The 22492-nt window shown below is 36.0% G+C and overlaps 2 protein-coding genes across 2 annotated transcripts in view; both read left to right on the forward strand.

The window, feature by feature from the left end:
* The first annotated feature begins 326 nt into the window (after window positions 1-326).
* On the forward strand, window positions 327-4137 carry LOC128198924 (platelet glycoprotein Ib alpha chain-like). Its single transcript, XM_052886688.1, has 2 exons — window positions 327-618; window positions 4037-4137. The coding sequence occupies exons 1-2, from the start codon at window positions 327-329 to the stop codon at window positions 4135-4137; spliced, it is 393 nt and encodes a 130-aa protein (XP_052742648.1).
* Window positions 4138-6063: 1926 nt separating this feature from the next.
* The window catches only part of LOC112052316 (furin-like protease 2), a 60719-nt gene continuing 44290 nt past the window's right edge, over window positions 6064-22492 (forward strand). The window contains exon 1 of the mRNA XM_024091335.2: window positions 6064-6330. Within this exon, the coding sequence (XP_023947103.2) occupies window positions 6190-6330 (141 nt within the window). The 5' untranslated portion in view covers window positions 6064-6189. The remainder of the gene's footprint in view (window positions 6331-22492) is intronic.

Raw genomic sequence — 22492 nt, forward strand, 5'->3', positions numbered from 1 at the left:
GCTAACTTTTTAGGAGGAGGATGAAAATCCACACTCCTTTCGGTTTCTACACGACATCGTACCGGAACGCTAAATCGCTTGGCGGTACGTCTTTGTCGGTAGGGTGGTAACTAGCCACGGCCGAAGTCTCCCACCAGCCAAAATTTATTACGTATTTATTGTGATACACCAATATATTTTTATAATGAAATAAAATCGCTTTATTTCAGTTTAAATTTTGGGGAAGAGCATTTGAGTCGTCAGCAATTTTAATTGACTCCTTCCGGTACATTGCACCGTATATTGACGAGGATTACTGTGTGATCTACGGTGAACCACCATCTACAATGAGAACTACAACAACTAGAACAACACCTGAACTACCTGGAACAATAGGCCCTGCTACGACTCCAGGTAGAAATCCACCTGGACAACCTTCAACAATAAGAACTACAACTACAACTACAACTAGAATAACAATTTCAACACCTAAACCACCTGGAACAATGGGCACTACTACTACTACAAGTAGAACACCACCTTTAATACCTGAACGCCCTTCAACAATAAGAAATACAACTGCAAATAGAATACCACCTTCAACACCTAAACCACCTGGAACATTAGGCACTACCACAAGTACAAGTAGTGTGGCGAACGAACTCTTTCGTTCGCCCACTTTAGGTCAGGCCATCTACATCTTCATCTACATTCACATTCCAGATTCATTTCATATTTAGAATTCCCTCGACCGCGCATGCGTGGATATATTGTTTCGCCCATTCATTACATCTTTACCAGTCCTCCATTCCACATCACATCATCTATTTGATAGTACCTACTTTTATTTTATATCCATATACTATTGTTACAATAAGTGAAATAATAAATATACATACTAATCAACATCGTCGTATTCATATCTATATACTAAATATAAAACCTCAACGGCGATATTGGTGACCCCGACGTGATAATATTAAAACCTCAATGGCGATAGTAGAACACCACCTTTAATACCTGGGCGACCTTCAACAAGAACTACAACTAGAAGAAGTACATCACCTACAACACCTGAACGACCTGGAATAAAAAGCACAACCACAACTACAACTACCACAAGAACACCATCTTCAACACCTGAACCACCTGAAACAATTGGCACAACCACTGAAAATCTTATCTTTACATAATATATCGACATTGCACATCCTTTCCAATGGCATACAAATCGTAGTCGTGGCTTCAAATTCGGCTATTCTAACAATATATATATGTCAATCCCCTATTTTTAGTTTTCGAAGCTTAAAGCCGGATTTACATTTGTCTGTCGTGTCGTGACGACATTTTGTATGCGGCACATCAGAAGCCATCACGACATGTCACAGCATATTAGTGTAAACGTTGGCATATAAAATGTATGATCCCGATTCTGTTCTGATGCGTCACGACACGACACGTCAGACAAATATAAATCCGGCTTTACGCTTCGAAAACTAAAAATAAGGGAATAACATTTTTATCGATAGGTCTCATCAATCGGATATTTTATTTAAATTTTATAGTTTTTAAAGTTTGTAGAAATACAATATATACTCAAAGGCACAATAATCCGCCCACCATAATATGACACGAGTATAGTAAAGTGGGCGGATAATTGTGCCTCTTAGTGTAATTTGGCTATAGGACCTGGTCAGAGTTGATTAATACTCCAGGAACTAGGTTTTTATTTCTATTACAATAATAGTTTGACCATAATGACATTGATGATAGTATGAATAAAATATTGAAATATTATTTGTTTCTTATTATTGATTTTATATTTGCCTAATTATTACTACGTTTAATAAACCAATTAGTCGTCTATTTGATTAATTATCGAAAAAATAAGAATATACAACTTATCTAGAAACCGTATGTATAAAATAAATTAATTAAGTACGGTTTCTGTTTTACTTTGTTTTGCTTGTTGGTGCCGCTTTCAAACCACTCATTATCAACCCATATACGGCTCACTGCTGAGCTCGAGTCTCCTCTCAGAATGAGAGGAGTAAGGCCAATAGCCCACCACGCTAGCCCAATGCGGATTGGTAGACTACACACACGCAGAGAATAAAGAAATTCTCTGGTATGCAGGTTTTCTCACGATGTTTTCCTTCACCTTTTGAGACACGTGAAATTTAATTTTAAAATGCACACAACTGAAAAGTTGGAGGTGCACGCCCCGGACCGGACTCGAACCCACACCCTCCGGAATTGGAGGCAGAGGTCATATCCACTGGGCTATCACGTCTCTCAAACTCACAGTAGATAGCAAATCAGTGGTAAAATGCTATTTTTCACAGTTAAGTGTAGACCTTACATCAAGATAATAATATCAACATCAACATCCAACGTCCAACATCCAACGTCCAACATCTACTCGTATAATATGTTTTAAATAAACCACTGCCTATCCATTTTCCAATATCCTGGTTTGTAGATTACCTACACATTAGTGTCATCGGCTTAAACATACTTTAGATCGGTTTGTACAGAATCAGTGGGACTGATTGATTGTTTAATTGCTAATCCAAATGATTATTTAATTGCAGGCATATAGAATCAGTACTTGTATTGATTTTAAAGATACGTTATTTCTTTTTAAATTTCGATTGTTTTAACATTGAGCTGAGTAAGGACTGTGTAACTGAGGATTTTCAAAATGGCTGGAACAACTAAATATCCTCACAAATATTACCAGGAGTAATAGTTTCACACATCATACCTTGAGCCGTGATAGCCCAGTGGATATGACCTCTGCCTCCGATTCCGGAGGGTGTGGGTTCGAATCCGGTCCGGGGCATGCACCTCCAACTTTTCAGTTGTGTGCATTTTAAGAAATTAAATATCACGTGTCGCAATCGGTGAAGGAAAACATCGTGAGGAAACCTGCATACCAGAGAATTACCTTAATTCTCTGCGTGTGTGAAGTCTGCCAATCCGCATTGGGCCAGCGTGGTGGACTATTGGCCTAACCCCTCTCATTCTGAGAAGAGACTCAAGCTCAGCAGTGAGCCGAATATGGGTTGATGACGACGAGAACATCATACCTTTGTCACTTGATGATTGATTAATAAAGAAAGAATTGACATTGGAAGCCAGTGGTAGTGGTAGTGGAAGGGCACATTTTTTTTTCATTTTTATCGAAAACTTAACAATTTGATAATATCGTAGGTCTAAATGGAAAAAATACAGAATTTTTTATCTAATCTATAAAAAAAAAACAAGAAAGTTATAAACAAGCATTATTTAAAAACGTATCACACCGGAACAACTGGATGAATTCAACTGAAACTTTTGATTTGAGTTCACACTTCGAACTAAGCAACGGTTCACAAAATTCACATAACTGAAAGCCTGCATACCCCGGAGCGGATAAGAACTTACGCCCTTCGAATCAAAGGCAGAGGTTATATCCACTGGGATATCATGGTTCAGAGGACCCTCGTACAAATTGTATTATGTTAATAATACAATTCGTGCAAATTGTATTATTAACATAATGCCATTCGTTGCCATTATTATTAACATAACTAGCTGACGCAGCGCGGTTTCACCGGCGTGGTTCCCGTTCCTGTAGGAATATGGGGATAATATATAGCCTATAGTCTTCCTCGATAAATTGGCTATATAACACTGAAATAATTTTTCAAATCGAACCAGTAATTCCTGAGATTAGCGCGTTCAATCAAACAAACAAACTCTTCAGCTTTATAATATTAGTATAGATACTATTCATACGTTGTTAAAAATATTACTTTATACTGATTACACAAATCTTTCGTCATTAAACGATAAGACCGCTTTTGCATCACAAAACTATTTCATATTTGCGCAAACTTTAAAAATTGAATAAGTTCCTACATTTTCCTCTGAAAAGATCGCGCTGATAAGTTTAAATCTAGCACTTTAAAATGTTATTCAAGCAAATGAATCTAAAAGGAGGCCGCGGGGCCATTTTTAACCGCAAACTTAGTTTTCGAGTGGAGATATTCAAATGCCTTATTTGTTCTAGAACTTTCCAGCTTTAAAGAGCGGGTGAAGTTTTATAATGTTACGGGTGAGGGCTGTGAGATATTCAGACGTATATCTTCCGAGCACTTCATATACGCGTAATAACTCTGCTTAGCCTTAATAATAAGCATCGATAATTTTCTTACGTTAAGCGCGTGAACTCTTTTTATTTTAATGTTACAACATTAATTAGATCCATTACATAACAATCAAAACTAATAAACTAAAAGTTAATTTGTTGACGATTAACAATTATTTCTATCATATTGAATAATAATTTGAATAATTATTTTTTACCTAAACTTAAATTTTACAGTAAGTAATAATTAAATAAATAAATAAATATACTTAAACAATACACATCACTATCTAGCCCCAAAGTAAGCATACAAAGTAGCTTGTGTTATGGGTGCTAAGATAGTTGATATTATAATATTAATATACAATTATATACTAAATATAAATACTTATATAATGTATAAATACACTCAGACACTGGAAAACACCCATGCTCATCACACAAGTATCTTCCAGTTGTGGGAATCGAACCCACGGCCGTGGATGCAGAAAGCAGGGTCACTACCCACTGCGCCACGCGGCCGTCAAGTAGGTACGTAAATAATAAATTTCTCATTCTAATGTGCACTTTATTAAATAACTATAAAAAAATATATGCTTTCTGTAAATTACTTTTTATAGTGACGCTTTGGACGTATAAAACGAAAGTGTAGTAAAAAAAATTAATAACTCATACATACTTAATGTATGAGTTATTAATTTTTCAAGATAGGCATATATTAATAATATAAGTAAATTAGCTAAAGACTTAAAAATACTTGCCTTTGACTTAATATATTTGCCGCCCTTGGTCCCTACCAAGAGACCAATGTGTGTTATACATTTAAAATATAATATTATATAATATAATACTTCTTGAGAGACGTGATAGATCAGTGGATATGACCCCTGCTTCCGATTCCGAACTTTTCATTTGTGTGCATTTTAAGAAATTAGATATCACGTGTCTCAAACGGTGAAGGAAAACATCGTGAGGAAACCAGCATATCAGAGAATTTTCTTAATTCTCTGCGTGTGTGAAGCCTGCCAATGCGCATTGGGCTGGCGTGGTGGACTATTGGCCTAACCCCTCTCAATCTGAGAGGAGACTCGAACTCAGCAGTGAGTCGAATATGGGTTGATAACGAACGATAATATTTCTTAACAAGGAGGCTTTGCTCGAGGTACTTTATTTACTTCTGTCTAAAATATATAGGTACCTTCTATAATTTAAGTATATTATGAGTCAGTTATTATAACTGTATTTTGTTAAAAACTAACCGCTACTTTGTAAGCATGATAGTATATCATTCATTTTGGGCCCTTTTTGAAAGTGCCGGCCAACAAAAAAATGTCACTAATCGTTAGAACTAGCCATTTGTAGCTATAGATGGCCATAAACCAAGATATACAGGTTCGAAGATTCATCATTTCCATACATTTAATAGATTAAAAAAAATGCCTACCAAGAAACAATAATAGTACGTATCGTTAAAACTGGTCACATTAATTAATACGTCAAAAATGTTGTAGGATTGCTCTGAGCCTAGTTGCAGGTACTTTGTCGAGGTCTTATGTAATTTAGTTCAAATATGGCGATAATTAAGTAAATTTATAAGAAAATAATAATAAATTACGCCAAATTGATATTATTGATATTATAATTATAAAATAAATCCACATACCTATATCTTAACGCATCTTTAAGGCAACCTGTTTGCCATAAAAACTACCAGTAGTTAATGCGGGTAGCCACAAAAGATTGCGTATATAAAACGTTGCAATTAGAATTGCAGCTGCAGGTGACAATATCTGTCATGCAGACTCGATCTAATTTTGTATTCGAGTCAATTGATGGCACACAGCCTAATACGCACAACTTAGTGTGAGAAAGGGCGCCAATCACAGCGCATGCGCCCAGCCAATAGAGGGAAGACCGCTAGTCACGCGGATCCAGTCGACTCGCGAACGTCGCACCGTACAGACGTGTCCCACGAAACGGGGAATAAATTACGCGAGTGCATATTAAAAAAAAAATTACGTAATGAAGGTTGGAATGAGAGTTCGTAAGCGGTAATGCAATGAGCGGCGTGCGTGATGACACCTATTTACTTGGTCGTGCTATTGACAGTGCTGGACTTTTGTGTGCCGTTGTACCACGATCAGTTTGCGCTGCTCGTGCCAGACGGCCGTGCAGATGAGCTGGCCCAAAGGCATGGCTTCGTTAACCATGGACAAGTAAGTTTGTTCTTTACACGACAAATTTGGCGTGGAAAGGTGTAGCTTAGAGAAAATACACCCTAAAATGTTAAACTCCGCAAACTCGAGTGGTAGGACAAAATGTGCAAAAAGACTTGGATTATTTATCTAAAGAGGTTTTGGGGTGATTATAAACATGAGGATAATACGAGGATAGTACTTTTTTGTAGCTGTCTTTTTGACACAATTAACTTAATATATCGTAAGATACAAAGACCAATAAAATGACGTTCTTGAACAATTTTGTAACATTATACATTGGAAATTCCAAAGCAGTAAATTATCTTTTACCCCAACGCACCTTATTAGTGAATCATTTTCTGAAGCATTTCAATAATACAGAGAAGTCCAATTAGATGAAAACGAACTCTTTGACACTGATTAGGGTTTTTATTATCATTCTGCGCTTAAAAGTACTGACGATATCGGATTGTTTTATTACATTCTCAATTTTAAATAAGTACGAACATTATAGGGGCGTAAGTCGTGTAAAAAAAGAAACATTCTCAAGATATTCATAAACATAAATATCTCTAAATTAAATTAGGTAATAAATATATCAACGAATGTGATTGTAAAGTACCTATGTGTGTGATTTTAAGATTATTTAAAGTTCCTACCCTCAAATTTTTGACAAAGTTTCGATTATGTTGTTACTTATTTCTGAATTTTAGTCAAAATAATATAATACTCTATTTTAGATAAAAGTCTAAGAAGTTTTTAGTGTAAAATGGTTATGAAAATCTCGCTACCTATAGAATAGTGTAATGTATGGGATACATGTATGTTAACCGTTTGTTGTTAGGATATCGTCAAAGTGATTTTTTAAATGTATTCCATTGAATTGTATTCTATACAACTTCTATTATATTACATACTAAATATAACTTTCAGTACAGTATCACGTTTACCTTTTTATTATAGAAACTAGAAAGACGCCCGTTGTTCCAATTCCTGTGCGAATACAGGGGTAAAATAAATCCATAAGTAACTTAATCTTTCTAAAATTGATAGCATTTTTTAATTCGGTCGACTAGTTTTTTAGTTAAAACATAACAAACAAAAAACATATCTTACTTCATTATAATTTGAGTTTAGAGAGATACACTCTCGAAGGTAATACTAGAATGCGTAATAAAATAAAAAAAAAAATTTGCTTATTTCCAGAAAGTACTTATTACCTTTTATTTATTAATGAAAATAAATTTGGTCCCACGTTGGGCGCCACTAAACTTTATCATCTCAAGTCATCAAGATTCAGTGTTAGTTTACAGAATGTTTACCGCAGACATTACGGTACTAGAGGCTTAACACCTGGTTATGTTGGGCATGTTATAAGACGTGTGTGTTCTGAGGTGACAATTAGCTTATTGTTAACGTAATATTTTATTTTCGAAATTTAACCACCGTTTTGGGAATTTAATTACCATCTTTCTGGCTTTTTCCGTTAAGTATTTATTAAAGAACTGAATTTTTAACAAAATTATTCGTGTTAATTTAATTAAGTTATTAGAGCTGCTACGAATGCCAACGACCTTGAGTGATTTGTATACATTTTGTCAGGCACTTTCTTTGCGGTCTTCCTTAATATCTTGTAGATTATTAACTTATTCGGAAATTAAACAGGTAAATGGTTTGTTGTAAAATTATCACCTGTTAGATTTAATTATTTATTTTAGATTGTTTTCACTCGAACGTATCTAAATCGTTTTGGTGCGAATTTTCAAAACAGAAACAGAAGTAATCGATCAATAATATTTAAGGAAACCTAGTCTTAATACTACTAATTGAGTCACTGAAGATATATATACGGTCTCGGATATTGTTTGCTAAAGATTGCATACGGTACATTGAACTATGCTGACCAAGATTGGTCTTAGTACACGGCAAACAAAACGTTTAACGGTTATGTAGGCGGCTTCCTCTGCGAGGTACTGTGACCTTTAAGCATTCAAGCAACACTGGTGTATCAATGAGACCACTTTAAATCAATACACGTGTTAAAAGTATTAATTAGGACCGATGACTTAACATGCTTTGCAACAGCCGTACCTAGGCTGTATAACAGCACGATCTTCTCAAACTTGCTACGGCAAAATTTATTCTAGTAAAGTTTATTTTTATAGTAAAGTTTATTATTATTGTTTATTTTTATTGTTTATTTTTTATTGTTTATTTATTATTGTTTATTTTTTATAGTAAAGTTTATTATTTTGTAACAAATATAAGACTCGAACCCAGGAAGTAGGTGTATGTAATAGTGTCCTAGACCCACCCTTGTCTAAGGAGGAATGTTGCTCGATTTATGTAAGATTGCTGTTAATCGTAGATAAATAATGTATGTTAATGTGTATTGTAGGTCCTATGAGGGTGGCATGTTAAGAATTGAACAAACCCTCTATAAATAAATAAAGAATATTAAAAAAACCCAGGAAGTCCTAATCCGAATATACATATAACTGACCTAACTAACGATACAATAATAAAAAAGAAGTAAAATAACATTCAAGCATTGTTAAATTGTTAAATAAGGTAAACTAATCAATGCTAATATTAAAGAGGTAAAGTTTGTGGTGTTGTAGGGGTAATCTCTGGATCTAACGAACCGATTTTGAAAATTCTTGCACCACTAAAAAGTTTTGTTATTTGTGAGTGTCATAGGCTATATTTTATCCCTGTTTTCTTACGTGAACGAGAACTACGCAGGCGAAACTGCGGAGTTGCTAATAGGGAATAAAGCTTCTTTAAAGCCTTTCTTAATGAGTACTGTTTACCCAATAAAGAAATTGGAAATGAAAAATTTGTATGGTTTGTTTATAAAATATTTTAACCATATATAATTGTTCTAAGCTTATTAATCAAATTTATTTTCATTAATTTAAGAACAAGTTAATTATAATTATTATTAGGTGTGTAATGACTAGTAACTTATACCCTCATTTTTAATTTGTTTATTGGTAAACAGTACCTACTCATCAAGAAATACAGACTGTAGTATAGGTATAATTATAAAATATAATTTTGTTTATATACTCTGTGTGAAATAATATAAAGGTCTAACTCCGGCTTGAGAATTCGTAATTTAAGGTTTAATCCCTCAGGAATACCTTGTTTATTTCCAGTCTGCCAAATTTCGTACACCTACCATTACTGTGGATTCATTCGAAAGGAAAATGATTACGAAGTTTTATTTTGAATACATGTATTTGTGAGATATTTATTTACCAACTTAAAAAAGCAGGTTCTGTTTTATAAAACAATCATTATAAATGGTCATAAATTTATAAATAACCTCTAAGTAATCTTGTTTGGGTTGTTTAAATGGATTTTTTTCAAGGAAAATTTTATTAAATTTTAAAGGCAGTTCAAAAAATAGAAAAATAAATGGTTAAAGCTTGCAGTGTTATTTTTATGTAATAAATATTTTTATACTTAAACGAGCATGTGCAATCCCATAAGTTTGTTTAGCGCGTTCAACCAAACCAATTCTTTAGATTATAATATACTAGCCGACGCGTCGCGGTTTCACTCGCATATTTTCCGTTCCAGTGAGAATATTATAAACGCGAAAGTTTGTATGGATGTTTGGATGTATGTTTGCTTGGATGTTTGTTACTCTGGAACACCGCTACTACTGAAACGATTTGAAATTTGGAATGTAAATAGATTAACACATAGGCTGACACTTTTTATCCTGAAAAAATCCATGGATTCCCGAGATTTGCGAAAACTAATGATTTTGATGACATGAATGTTTGTTACTCTTTCACGCCTCGACTACTGAACTGAGTTAGCTGAAATTTGGTATTAAGGTATATTATCGCCTGGATTAACACATATGCTACTTTTTATCCCGGAAAACTCCATGGTTCCCGAGGGACTTGTTAAAAACTAAATTCCACGCGGACGAAGTCGCGGACGTTCACCAGTACTGGGATAAAATAGAGCCTATGAGTGTCATAGGCTCTATTTTACAAAGTTTAAATACTAATAAATAGTTTATACATTTAAATATTATACTATCCTACTATTATTATAAACGCGAAAGTTTGTATGGATGTTTGTTACTCTTTAACGCCGCAACTACTAAACCGAGTTGGCTGAAATATGGAATGGAAATAGATTTTACTCTGCATTAACACATATGATACTTTTCATCCCGGAAAAATCCATGGTTCCCGAGAGATTTGTGAAAAACTAAACTCCACGCGGACGAAATCGCGGGCGTCTGCTACTATTTAGATATACAGAATTAACGAGGTAGTCAAGAATAATTTTTAGAAATTTAAATATATAGTAATAATATAAAACAGGTGATAAGAAATGACGTCATCGCAGTTTAAAACTACGTCGCTCAGGTGTTCCCGTGGGAAATTCGACTGCGCATAGTAATAGCCTTAACATTTTGTAGTCATACGTATTTCTGCCGTTGCAATCATATGATTACTTATCGAGTTATTGGAACATGCTTAAACTTTTCAATGTGAAATATTAGATTAACTTTTCATTGTTTTTCATAGTTCAGATTAGATTAGCTCAAATAATTATAGCGGGAAATTTTGAGCTTCTCTTTTTTCGTCAACATTCTTTTGAGCAATTAAACCAAGTTAGAGTTAAGGAAAGTTTCATGACCTCTAGAAATTGATCGTGCTGACACGGGTCAGTTTAGGTTTTTATTTATTTTAAATTGGCCCAGCTCTGATCTGGTTGTATGTGGTATCGCCAAGCGATTTAGCGTTCCGGTAGAATGTCGTGTAGAAACCTGAAAAAGGTGTGAATTTTCATCCTACTTCTAACAAATTAGTTCGCTTGTAGCGTTTATGCTAGATGCATCATCACTTATCACCAGGTGAGATTGTAGTCAAGGGCTTACATGTATAGAATCAAAAAAAAATCGTTTCAGAATCCAGAATTTATCTGATCTGGGAAATTGACCCAGGTCAATTTTGTTGTTAGAAAAATTTATTTTTTTACCAATTGCGCCAGAGAGGTGATGAAAGCTGAATTTCACGAACGAAGTCACGGTTTTCTGCTTATGTTATCATCATTATCATTATCAACCCATATTCGGCTCACTGCTCCTTTCATAATGAGAGGGGATAGGCCAAAAGTTCACCACGCTGGCCCAATGCGGATTGGCAGACTTCACACACGCAGAGAATTAAAAAAATTCTCTGGTATGCCGGTTTCCTCACAATGTTTTCCTTCACCGTTTGAGACACGTGATATTTTATTTCTTAAAATGCACACAATTGAAAAGTTGAAGGTGCATGCCCCGGACCGAATTCGAACCGGAATCTGAGGCAGAGGTCATATCCACTGGGCTATCACGGCTCGTATGCTTATGTTATAGGTATATCTATTCTAGTTCCTCAGAATTGGCTGCCAAAAACAAAAAAGGTCCACTGTCGCAATAAATAAGCGATTTCTCTATTTACAAGAAACATTTAGGTACCTACCGAACTTTGGCTCGGCCGTAGTCTAAGAAATTTATAGGTTACGTATCGGGGATCTTGGGGAACTACTCAATTTGTTACTGGCCCCCGGAGACTTGAATATTTGAGAATGACAGATGGACGAGCAACGTTTATAAATATACAAGCTTTCCACGCAGGTTTGCTTGATTTCATGTTTTATTCAGTGGATTTGTTGCTACCGTCTCCTTAACTGTAGAAGAAATATATCTGCTGCTTCTTTATTCTATTGGTTAGCCTACGGCTGCAGATCATGAAGTCCCGGGTTCAACTCTTGGGTCGGGATATAAACAGCGAGCTTTCTTCTAGAAAAATTTTAGTTCGGAATTGAAAGATGTAAAAGCATAATCTAACAGGCTTCCCACCTCATAGGAGAGAGGAGAGGGGATATAGAACTTGGATCTACCATGCCATTCCAATACGGGTCGGCGGGCTTAGGATGATAATGTTTTTATTTACGATCAATATCAGAATTAATTTTAATGACCTACAGTAAAAGGCGGAGAAATAGCGGGCATTTGTTTAGTATATACCATTATCTTATTTTTCACTAATATTCAAAACGCGAAAGTTTGCATGTTTGTTACTTTTTAACACCGCAACTACTGAACTGATTAGGCTGAAATTTAAAACGAAGATAGATAATACCCGGGATTAACACATAGGCATATTTTTTATCCCGAAAAAATCCATGGTTTTTGCAAGATTTGCAAAAAACTGAATTCTACACGGACGAAATCGCGGGAATCCGCTAGTTTAGTAAATAAGAGAAAGTCCTTGACATTACACAGTTTTCCGAACAACAATAAAGTAGCTTACATAACTCTGTGTCACCTAATCTTTCCGAGTTGGGAGCTGATCATATAAACGACTCGACCGAAGTTCTTCCACCATAAAATCTTCTAGTTCCATTGGTCAGTTCTTATGACTTACTAGTTTATTATATTACAAATCTTTTTATTTTTATTAACTGTAGATGTCGTGTTTATTATTTGACTAGCTAATGCCCGCGACTTATTTAGAAAGAAAGAAAGCAGAAAGAAAAATAGTTTTAATTGGTCAGTAAAAACTTAAAACTAAGCTTTTATATTATACAAGAAACAAGAAAAGAGAAAGGAAAAGCGCACTGACCAAATAAAAGTATCCCACTTAGCATTTTGACGGCCTCCGTGGCGCAGTGGTATGCGCGGTGGATTTACAAAACGGAGATCCTGGCTTCGATCTCCGGCTGGGCTGATTGAGATTTTCTTAATTAGTCCAGGTCTGGCTGGTGGGAGGCTTCGGCCGTGGGTAGTTACCACCCTACCGGCAAAGACGTACAGCCAAGCGATTTAGCGTTCCGGTACGATGCCGTGTAGAAACCGAAAGGGGTGTGGATTTTCATCCTCCTCCTAACAAGTTAGCCCGCTTCCATCTTAGATTGCATCATCACTTACCATCAGGTGAGATTGTAGTCAAGGGCTAACTTGTAAAGAATAAAAAAAAAAAAATAAAGCTGTAGCTAATTGCAGCTAGCTGCAGCGCTGGTTTTCAGTTTTTGATTGGCGCTGCTGGTAGTTCGTGTGAATTCGGGTTTTTTATTATCCTACTACCTGATGCCGCGCGGTTTTACCCGCGTAGTTCCCGTTTTCGTAAGAATACGGGGATAATATATAACCTATAATCTTCCTCGATAAATGGGCTATATAAACACTGAAAGAATTTTTCAAATCGGACCAGTAGTTCCTGAGATTAGTGCGTTCTACCGATCAAACAAACTCTTCAGCTTTTTAATTTTACTATAGATAACCTAAGATTTTATATTATTAGATCATGTCGAAACTGAGGCGAACAAAGGTGGCTAATTGTCTCAATTTCATTTAGTCGCATAGTAAACAATGAAAGTTATTTAAACAAATAAATATTAAATATTATCTGCAATGTCGAGTTGTGTGTTCAGGAAGTGTAAAAACTATTTATACATAAATAAATAATGTAAAGTAAAAACAAAATTGTGCAAATGTGTAATGTGTGTTGAGTAACTAAATTCTATATCTAGAAATACTGAGCTATTTTTAAAGGAATTTTCAGTAAAATTTCTCGGCTCACCGGAGTTGAGGAAAAATTGGTATAATACCCCCGTCCTTCGTAGAATACGTCAAGCCGTATTTTCACTAATATCTTAACAGATATTAGTGAAAATACGGTTAATCGTTAAGGAATTAAACTTTATCCTAAGCCCGCATTGAAACAGCTTGGTGGGTGGGTTAAGTTCCATATCCCCTCTCCTATAAGGTCCGTTAAGATCTTTATGGCATGGCTGGTATATTGGGCTGACATAATAACTCAAATAATTAAACTCCTCTTTTGGGGTAAATTTTTCGTACTTCAACTTTACCTAAATGTTATTTAGGTTTACAAGAGTTTATCACTCCAGTTTTGCACAAAAACTTCTAGAAGGGCATGCTTGAATAGGATACTTCATTTCGAAGACCACATTGAAAATATTTGAAAATCTGTTTTCTGTTCAAAAATATCTTACTAATATTATCACGCGAAACTTTGTATATGGATGTTTGGATGTATAGATAGATGGATGTTTGTTTCTCTAAAGCCCTGATTATTAAACCGATTAGGGTGAAATTTGGAACCGAGATAGATTAAACCCTAGACTAAAAGATGGGATATTATTTGTACCGGTAAAATCCATGGTTCCCGCGGAATTAGAGAGAAGCTGATGTTAATGATGGTGTGAATGTTTGTCACTCTTTCACGCTGCGATTACTGAACCAATTCAGCTAAATTTTGCATTGGAGATAGATTACTAACATCATCATGATTATCAACACAAATTCGGCTCACTGCTGAGCTCGAGTGTCCTCACAGAATAAAAGGAATTAGCCCAAATAGTCCAACAGGCTGGTCCATGCGGATTGGCAGACTTCACACATGCGGAGAATTAAGAAAATTCTCCGGTATGCAGGTATCCTCACGGTGGTTTTCCTTCACCATTTGAGACACGTGATATTTAATTTCTTAAAATGCACATAACTGAAAAGTTGGACTGGTGCAGACCGAATTTGAACCTATACCCTCCGGAATCGGAGGCAAAGTTCACATCTACTGGGCTGTCACGATGTTGTTTACTAGATTATACACTAGATCAATACATAGGCTACTTTTTATTCTGAAAAAAATCATGTTTCTCGCGGGATGTGTGAAAAAGTGATGGTATGGCATTAACATAATATTTGTCATAGACATTTTCACACAAAAACTACTGGATGAATTTGGCTAAAATTTGGGATGCAAGCAATTTATGAAAAAAATAATTTCATACGGATGAAGTTTCGGGAAACTGCTTGTAATATTATTAATTGTAATTTTTATTTGATCACAGTGAAATGAAATGAAAATAAATTATTCTGGGTGTTGAATAAAGGCTCGTTTTTCATGGAAAAAGTTGAGCTCGTCCGTTTAGATCTAGGGACGTTCCTATTGTTTTACCAAGTGGTTTCATTATAATGAAGCCTAATAAAATATTTGTTCAATTTCGGAATTATTTTTATAGCATTTTGTTTTCAGTGGGTAAGTAAATACCTACTTTATATTTATTATAGCTCATGGTAGCCTAATAAAATATTTATTTAATGTTAGAATTATATTCTGTATTACTACTTATAATAAAACTGGTCGAATTCTATACATTTATTCGCAATTTGAGATTTTATAGTATTTGTAACACCAAACGTTACCGTGGCATAACGGACGCCGCGCCATCTAGAGTCTATACTTATAATATGAATTCTGTACATTTTGTACATTCTGTACATTGAAAATATTTTGAGAATTTTTGTTGGGGGGCATTATATAATTTTTGGATTTTTTCTGTCTGTCTGTCCGTGCTTTTTTGTTATTCGGACATCACGCTGACTCTACGGATTGAATTCCAATGAAAATTGGTTTAAAACCATAAAAGGAAAAAGGTTATATGATACTTTTTATTGCGAAAATAAAATAAGAAGGGTGTAAAATAGGGGTTGAAAGTTTGTGGAAAGTCATTCATTTTTAGAGTTACAGTATTAAAAATTTGTTCATAAATTTAAAAAAAATACGAAATATAATGGGATTCAAAAATTTTTAATGTTCAAACTCTAAAGTGGTGAAAGAGAGCTTGAATGTTTACATTGATTTCCACGCGGACGAAGTCGCGATTTTTTGAGTGCGACGAAATGCTAATAGCGCGCCCACTGTAGGGTTAAATATAAATTTATTGCTTATCCACAGCGTCCCAAGTAGTTCACTGACACATAGCCATCAGTTACATAACATTGAAAATTTTGAAAAATCCCCGTATGTCATGAAATTATTAATTACACTCTCGATCAAGTCATCAATATTTTTTTTTTCAGTGCGTTTTCAACTAAGACCCCATTCGAGTATATTTGCAGACATTCAGTTATACTTCCTCATTTTCTCCACCCCAAAACTTTTAGACAGCTCAACCGATTTTCATCAAACATGTCTAAGAACAATAAACCATTAAAACAAAATAAAAAAAATGAATCACCTCATACGTTCGGGAGCTATGGTGCAACAGACAGACTGACAGACAGACACGGCAAAATCATAACATCCCACTTTTAGCGTTGGTTAAAAAGGTGACTCCATATACGACCGGACTTGAGATAAAATATAATATCAGTAATTGGTGTGGCGAGCTGTGATGGCCCATTGGATATGACCTCTGCTTCCGATTTCGGAGGGTGTAGTTTCGAATCCCGTTCTGGACATTCACCTCCAACTATTCAGTTGTGTGCATTTTAAGAATTTAAATATCACGTGTCTAAAACGGTAAAGGAAAAACATCGCGAGGAACCTGCATACCAGAGAATTTTCTTAATTCTCTGCGTGTGTGAAGTCTACCAATCCGATTTGGGCCAGCGTGGTGGACTATTGGCCTAACCCCTCTCATTCTAAGAGGAGACTCGAGCTCAGCAGTGAGCCGAATATCGCTCACATCACATCACATTCATCATTATCATAACCCTCACATCACATTCATCATTATCAACCCGATAATGATGAATGTGATATGAGGGTGTGGCGTAAAGTACTGCACACCATGTTGAAAACACATTATTTTATAATTAAGTAAGTTAACTTACTCTCATTAAGTATGCCATAGTTGCTCGTTAATATAAAAAAAAAACCAAGTAGGTACGTAGATATTCCGCGGTGCACTCTTTCAAACCACCCAATTTGCGATCTGATGTGATTTTTCCTAACAAGGAACTTTGCAACCGGACTGTCATAACAAATCTATCGTATCCCGGTCGCAAAGTTCCCAGTTTTTACGCAAATTAACTGCCGACCCGGATGCACCGTGAATTTGTTCTAAAACTTTTTCTTTGAGCGCAAACCTCCATTCATATTCATATTTGTGATTTCTGGTCAATGTTTTTATTTCGTTTTCGTAGTTTTCTTTTGTTATGTAGGTATATTAGTATAGTATTAGTACTTGTATTATTTTTAATAATCTGTTTATAATAAAATATTTTGTAATAAATAAGTATAATTTGTTTAAATTGTATTATTAGTTGTATATATTACTTGTAAAACAAGAAATAAAATGCTTTTTATTATTATTTATTATTATGTAGTTATATGTATACATGGTGTTACGAAATATTTCCCCAAGTTCAAGGCGTTGACATGTACACTTATAGGAGCCGAACTGCATTACTATTTTTTTTAATAAAAAACAAAAATTCTATTTCCATACAAAGTAATTCAAATAATTCCGACTATCCATGTAACACATGCCTTTATCTATCCACGCTTTTAAAAATACGTAATCGTAGTAGTTAGACTGTTGATATCGACAACTGGCCCTACGCACTTCACTAGTAAGCTACTTCATGATATTTATCAATTAATTAGTTTGGCTAGGTCAGAATTTAAGAAACACAATTTAAGATCTACTAACAAAAGGAAATATTAATTTTAGAACTCACGTTCCTTCATTATCAATCCATATTCGGCTCACTGCTGAGCTCGAGTCTCCTTTCAGAATGAGAGGGGTTAGGCCAATAGTTCACCACGCTGGCCCAATGTGGATTGGCAGACATCAAACACGCAGATAATTAAGAAAATTCTCTGGTATGCAGGTTTCCTCACGATGTTTTTCCTCCACCGTTTGAGACACGTGATATTTAATTTCTCAAAATGCACACAACTGAAAACTTGGAGGTGCATACCCCAGACCGGATTCGAACCCACACCCTCCAGAATCGGAGGCAGTGGTCATATTCACTGGGCTATCACGTCTCTTTAAATATAGTACCCTAATGACAGCATGTCTATAACCCTAAAAATAAAATGGTGTAGCTCAGTATATCATAGGTAACTTGTGAATTATGGTCCAATATAAAAAAAAAATACAAAAGTAGGACATCGCAGTCCCTAACGTGAATCTGAAAATAATTAATCAATACGCCTTTACAGCCTCCGCCCTGTATCTCTTCGACCTAAAAAATCGGGGACGTCTTGACGGTACAATTGACCCCTTTTCACTCCTCGGCATTTCACGCTCCTAACCCTTAATGAGTGCTTATATTAGTTTGTGATACTTCTTAGCAAAAGACAGTCTTTTATGGTGTTGTTTTTGTATACTAATTAAGTTGTTGGATTTTTTTTTGTTCGAGTATCGATTTGTCGGCATTTCTAAATAATTCATTTTTTATTATGGCATTATTACGATCTTAAGATGCGTTTACACGGGCAATTTTAATCGCTCAATTTTAGGCAATTGTCTTCACGACTACTATGTCACTATTAGGGTTCCGTAACCAAAATGTAAAACGGGACTCTTTTGCTAAGACTTCGCTGTCTATACGTCTATCCACAGGCTGTATCTCATGATCCGTGATAGTTAAACACTTTCATGAAATTTTCATAGATGATGTTTTTCTGTTTCTGCTACAAAAAATAACAATTTTAACGACCTCCGTGGCATGTGCAGTGAATTTACAAGACGGAGGTCCTCGGTTCGATCCCCGGCTAGACCGATTGACGTTTTCTTAATTGGTCCAGGTCTGGCTGGTGGGAGGCCTCGGCGTACGACGACGTACCCTCAAGCGATTTAGCGTTCCAGTACGATGACGTGTAGAAACCGAAAGGGGTGTGGTTTTTCATCCAACTCCTAACTAGTGACCTCGCTTCCATCTTAAATTGCATCATTGCTTACCGTCAAGAGAGATAGTAGTCAAGGGTTAACTTGTAAGGAATGAAAAAAATAATAAAAAACAGAATAAATATTTTTATAGATGTCACGGAACCCTTCGTGGGCAATCTGTGACACGTAGACGAAAATTCTAAAGACTATTTTTTATTTAATGTTGTCCATATTTTTAGGTAATTTAAAATTAACAATTAGCAGTTTCTACCCTCTTATTATACATACATAGTTACTAGCAAACTGTAACAATATCCTAAGAACGTTACTCATGGATTTTCTACCCTAGTAGGTACATGTAGAACTTCACATTTTAAATTCACGGTTATCGCATGAAAAGGGTTGAGCAGCTTCTCACTCCCAAACGTTGTACGAGATTTATTTGAAAAAGGATTTGAGTACAATCCGATAGCACTAGATGGTACTCATATGGTTTAAGTAGGACTTGGTTTAAGCCTCTAAAACTTATTGGCTGATAAGATAAAAAGTTTGTGATTGATAGGTCTTTTATATTAACATTATCTGCCTATTTTAATGGTAGTAATTGTCTCCCTCTTCATATGAGGGAGATATGGAGCATGGTGATACCTACCTGCTCCAATACAGGTTGATGGGTTATTTTAACGGCTCGCTATAGAGCTAGGTTTCTTTCTTTAGCTTCTCTAAAGAAAGGTACCTAGCTCCTACCTAGGGGGATATGGACGGAGGGGGGAGGTTGTTTGTCACATCAAACTAATATTATAAAGGCGAAAGTTTGTGTGTGTGTGTGTGTATGTTTGTTCCTCCTTTACGCTGCGGCTTCTGAAGCGATTTGGCTGAAATTTGGGATAGGAATAGATTTCACTCTGGATTAACACATAGGCTAATTTTCAAAAAAAAAAACATGGTTCTCGTGGTATTTGTGAAAAACTGAATTCCACGCAGTCGCAGTCTGCTAATATTGAATAGAAGCAGACGTAACTTTGTGGAAATCTATACTAATATTATACAGCTGAAGAGTTTGTTTGTTTATTTGTTTGTTAGATTTAACGCGCTAACCTCAGGAATTACTGGTCTGATTTAAAAAATTCTTTCAGTGTTAGTTAGCCCATTGATTGAGGAAGACTATAGGCTTTATGTTATTCCCGTATTCCTACGGGAACGGGAACCACGAGGGTGAAACCGCGCGGCGTTAGCTAGTTCATTATAATTATTAGGTACCAGTGCACTTGATAAATGCTTAAATAAACTGTTTACCGGGATTCTTTGGTTCGATAAGTGTTACAAGCTACTTAACTTACCCTAGTTAATAAACCTGTGCACACTGTGTTTATTGCTTTTAGAAGATGGGTAGTTTGCCCTAAGATGTTACCATTTATAACATCAAGGACCCTTTAATTTTAGGCGCCTGTACCCTAATAATTATTATCCCTTAGACAGACATAGTCCGGATGGTTGCAGTACAGTTAACTTAATTTAAACTTAAGATTAACTTGGGAAGTAAGCCCCGGACGGAAATTAATTGGATTAAATTATCCCCTCGGTTTCTTGGACCTACCTTTTTTGATGTTGTTGTTTTTAGGAGGAACTCCAATTAGCTAATTTCATGTACATAGCAACTGTGAGGCAATAAAAGTCACTGTTACTAATTGGGTAAGGAATTTCATCAAGTAGGCACCTAATTGGAAAAGTATTTCTACTCATATTTCTTACTGAATAGCCGTGATGATCATCATCATCATCATCATATCAGCCAATGGACGTCCACTGCAGGACATAGGCCTTTTGTAAGGACTTCCAAACATCACGATACTGAGCCACCTGCATCCAGCGAATCCCTGCGACACGCTTGATGTCGTCAGTCCACCTGGTGGGGGGTCGGCCAACACTGCGCTTACTAGTGCGGGGTCGCCATTCCAGCACTTTGGGACCCCAACGTCCATCGGCTCTTCGAACTATGTGCCCCGCCCATTGCCACTTCAGCTTCGCAACTCGTTGAGCTATGTCGGTGACTTTGGTTCTTCTGCGGATCTCCTCATTTCTGATTCGATCACGCAAAGATACTCCTAACATAGCTCGTTCCATCGCCCGCTGTGTGACTCTGAGCCTTCTTATGAGGCCCATAGTTAGCGACCAAGTCTCGGAACCATAGGTCATCACTGGCAACACGCACTGTTCGAAGACTTTTGTCTTCAGGCACTGAGGAATTTCGGACGAAAAGATGTCGCGAAGTTTCCCGAATGCAGCCCAGCCAAGTTGGATTCGACGGTTCACCTCTTTCTCGAAATTGGACCTACCTAACTGGATCATATGTCCTAGGTATATGTATTCGTCTACAATTTCGAGTGCAGCGTTCTCAACTATAACTGGGTGGAGCGATACATGAGCATTACACATTATTTTTGTTTTGCCCATGTTCATTTTCAGGCCCACCTGTTGAGAAACGCTGCTGCCGTGATGATATATGTCAGATACTATAAAAGTAATTTTTTTTACTGTATGTTTTGTTATTTTTATTCTTTACAAGTTAGTCGAGAGAGCTGGGATAGCCCAGTGGATATGACCTATGCCTCCGATTCCGGAGGGTGTGGGTTCGAATACAGTCCGGGGCATGCACCTCCAACTTTTCTGTTGTGTGCATTTTAAGAAATTATATATCACGTGTCTCAAATGGTGAAGGAAAATCATCGCGAGGAAACCTACATACCAGAGAATTTCCTTAATTCTCTGCGTGTCTGAAGTCTGCCAATCTGCACTGAATATGAGTTGATAACAACAACAAGTTAGTCCTTAACTACAATCTCACCTGATGGTAAGTGGTGATGTAATCTAAGATGTAAGCGGGCTAACTTATTAGGCGAAAGATGACAATCCACACCACTTTCGGTTTCTACGAGTATACGACATCATACCGGAACGCTAAGTCTTTGCCAGAAGGGTGGTAACTAGCTACGGCCGAAGCGTCGCACCAGCTGGACCAATTAAAAAAATCTCAATCCAAAAGAACCCAGACGTCCGTCTTCTAAATTCACCGCGCATACCACTGCGCCGCGGAGTCCGTCAATACGACAAAGATATTTATAGATACAAAATTTTGTAAATAAATTACTTGACACTTATCAGAAGGTGGCAAAACCGACCCTAAGATATTTATAAACATCACAAACATCTACCCTTTATAAATACCCTCCATATATTAATAAGTCAGGGTAAGGTATATTAATTTGTAAGTAATATTTGTTACTCATATCTGTAAAAGCATTTTGAATAATATAAATAATGAGGACTTTTATTTTTAAATTACATTACCCAAAGTGGGACCCTTTTACTTGGATGGCTCTTGGAACCTATATGGATATGTCTATAGCCCTGTGTAAAGTATAAAATGCGGTCCATCAACCTTTGACAAATGGTCAAAAATAAAAGAGGGAAAGGCAACCAAAGAGTGGAAATTTCCACATAATACTAAGAA

This window comes from Bicyclus anynana, chromosome 17, assembly GCF_947172395.1.
Source record: "Bicyclus anynana chromosome 17, ilBicAnyn1.1, whole genome shotgun sequence".
NCBI classification, from domain to species: domain Eukaryota; kingdom Metazoa; phylum Arthropoda; class Insecta; order Lepidoptera; family Nymphalidae; genus Bicyclus; species Bicyclus anynana.

What these genes read in the sequence shown, in the direction of transcription:
- LOC128198924 (XM_052886688.1), top strand. Translation starts at nt 327, where the DNA reads ATGAGAACTACAACAACTAGAACAACACCTGAACTACCTGGAACAATA. An exon ending in AACATTAGGCACTACCACAA is followed by an intron (nt 619 to 4,036) that starts GTACAAGTAGTG and finishes TATTTGTTCTAG; the next exon opens with AACTTTCCAGCTTTAAAGAG.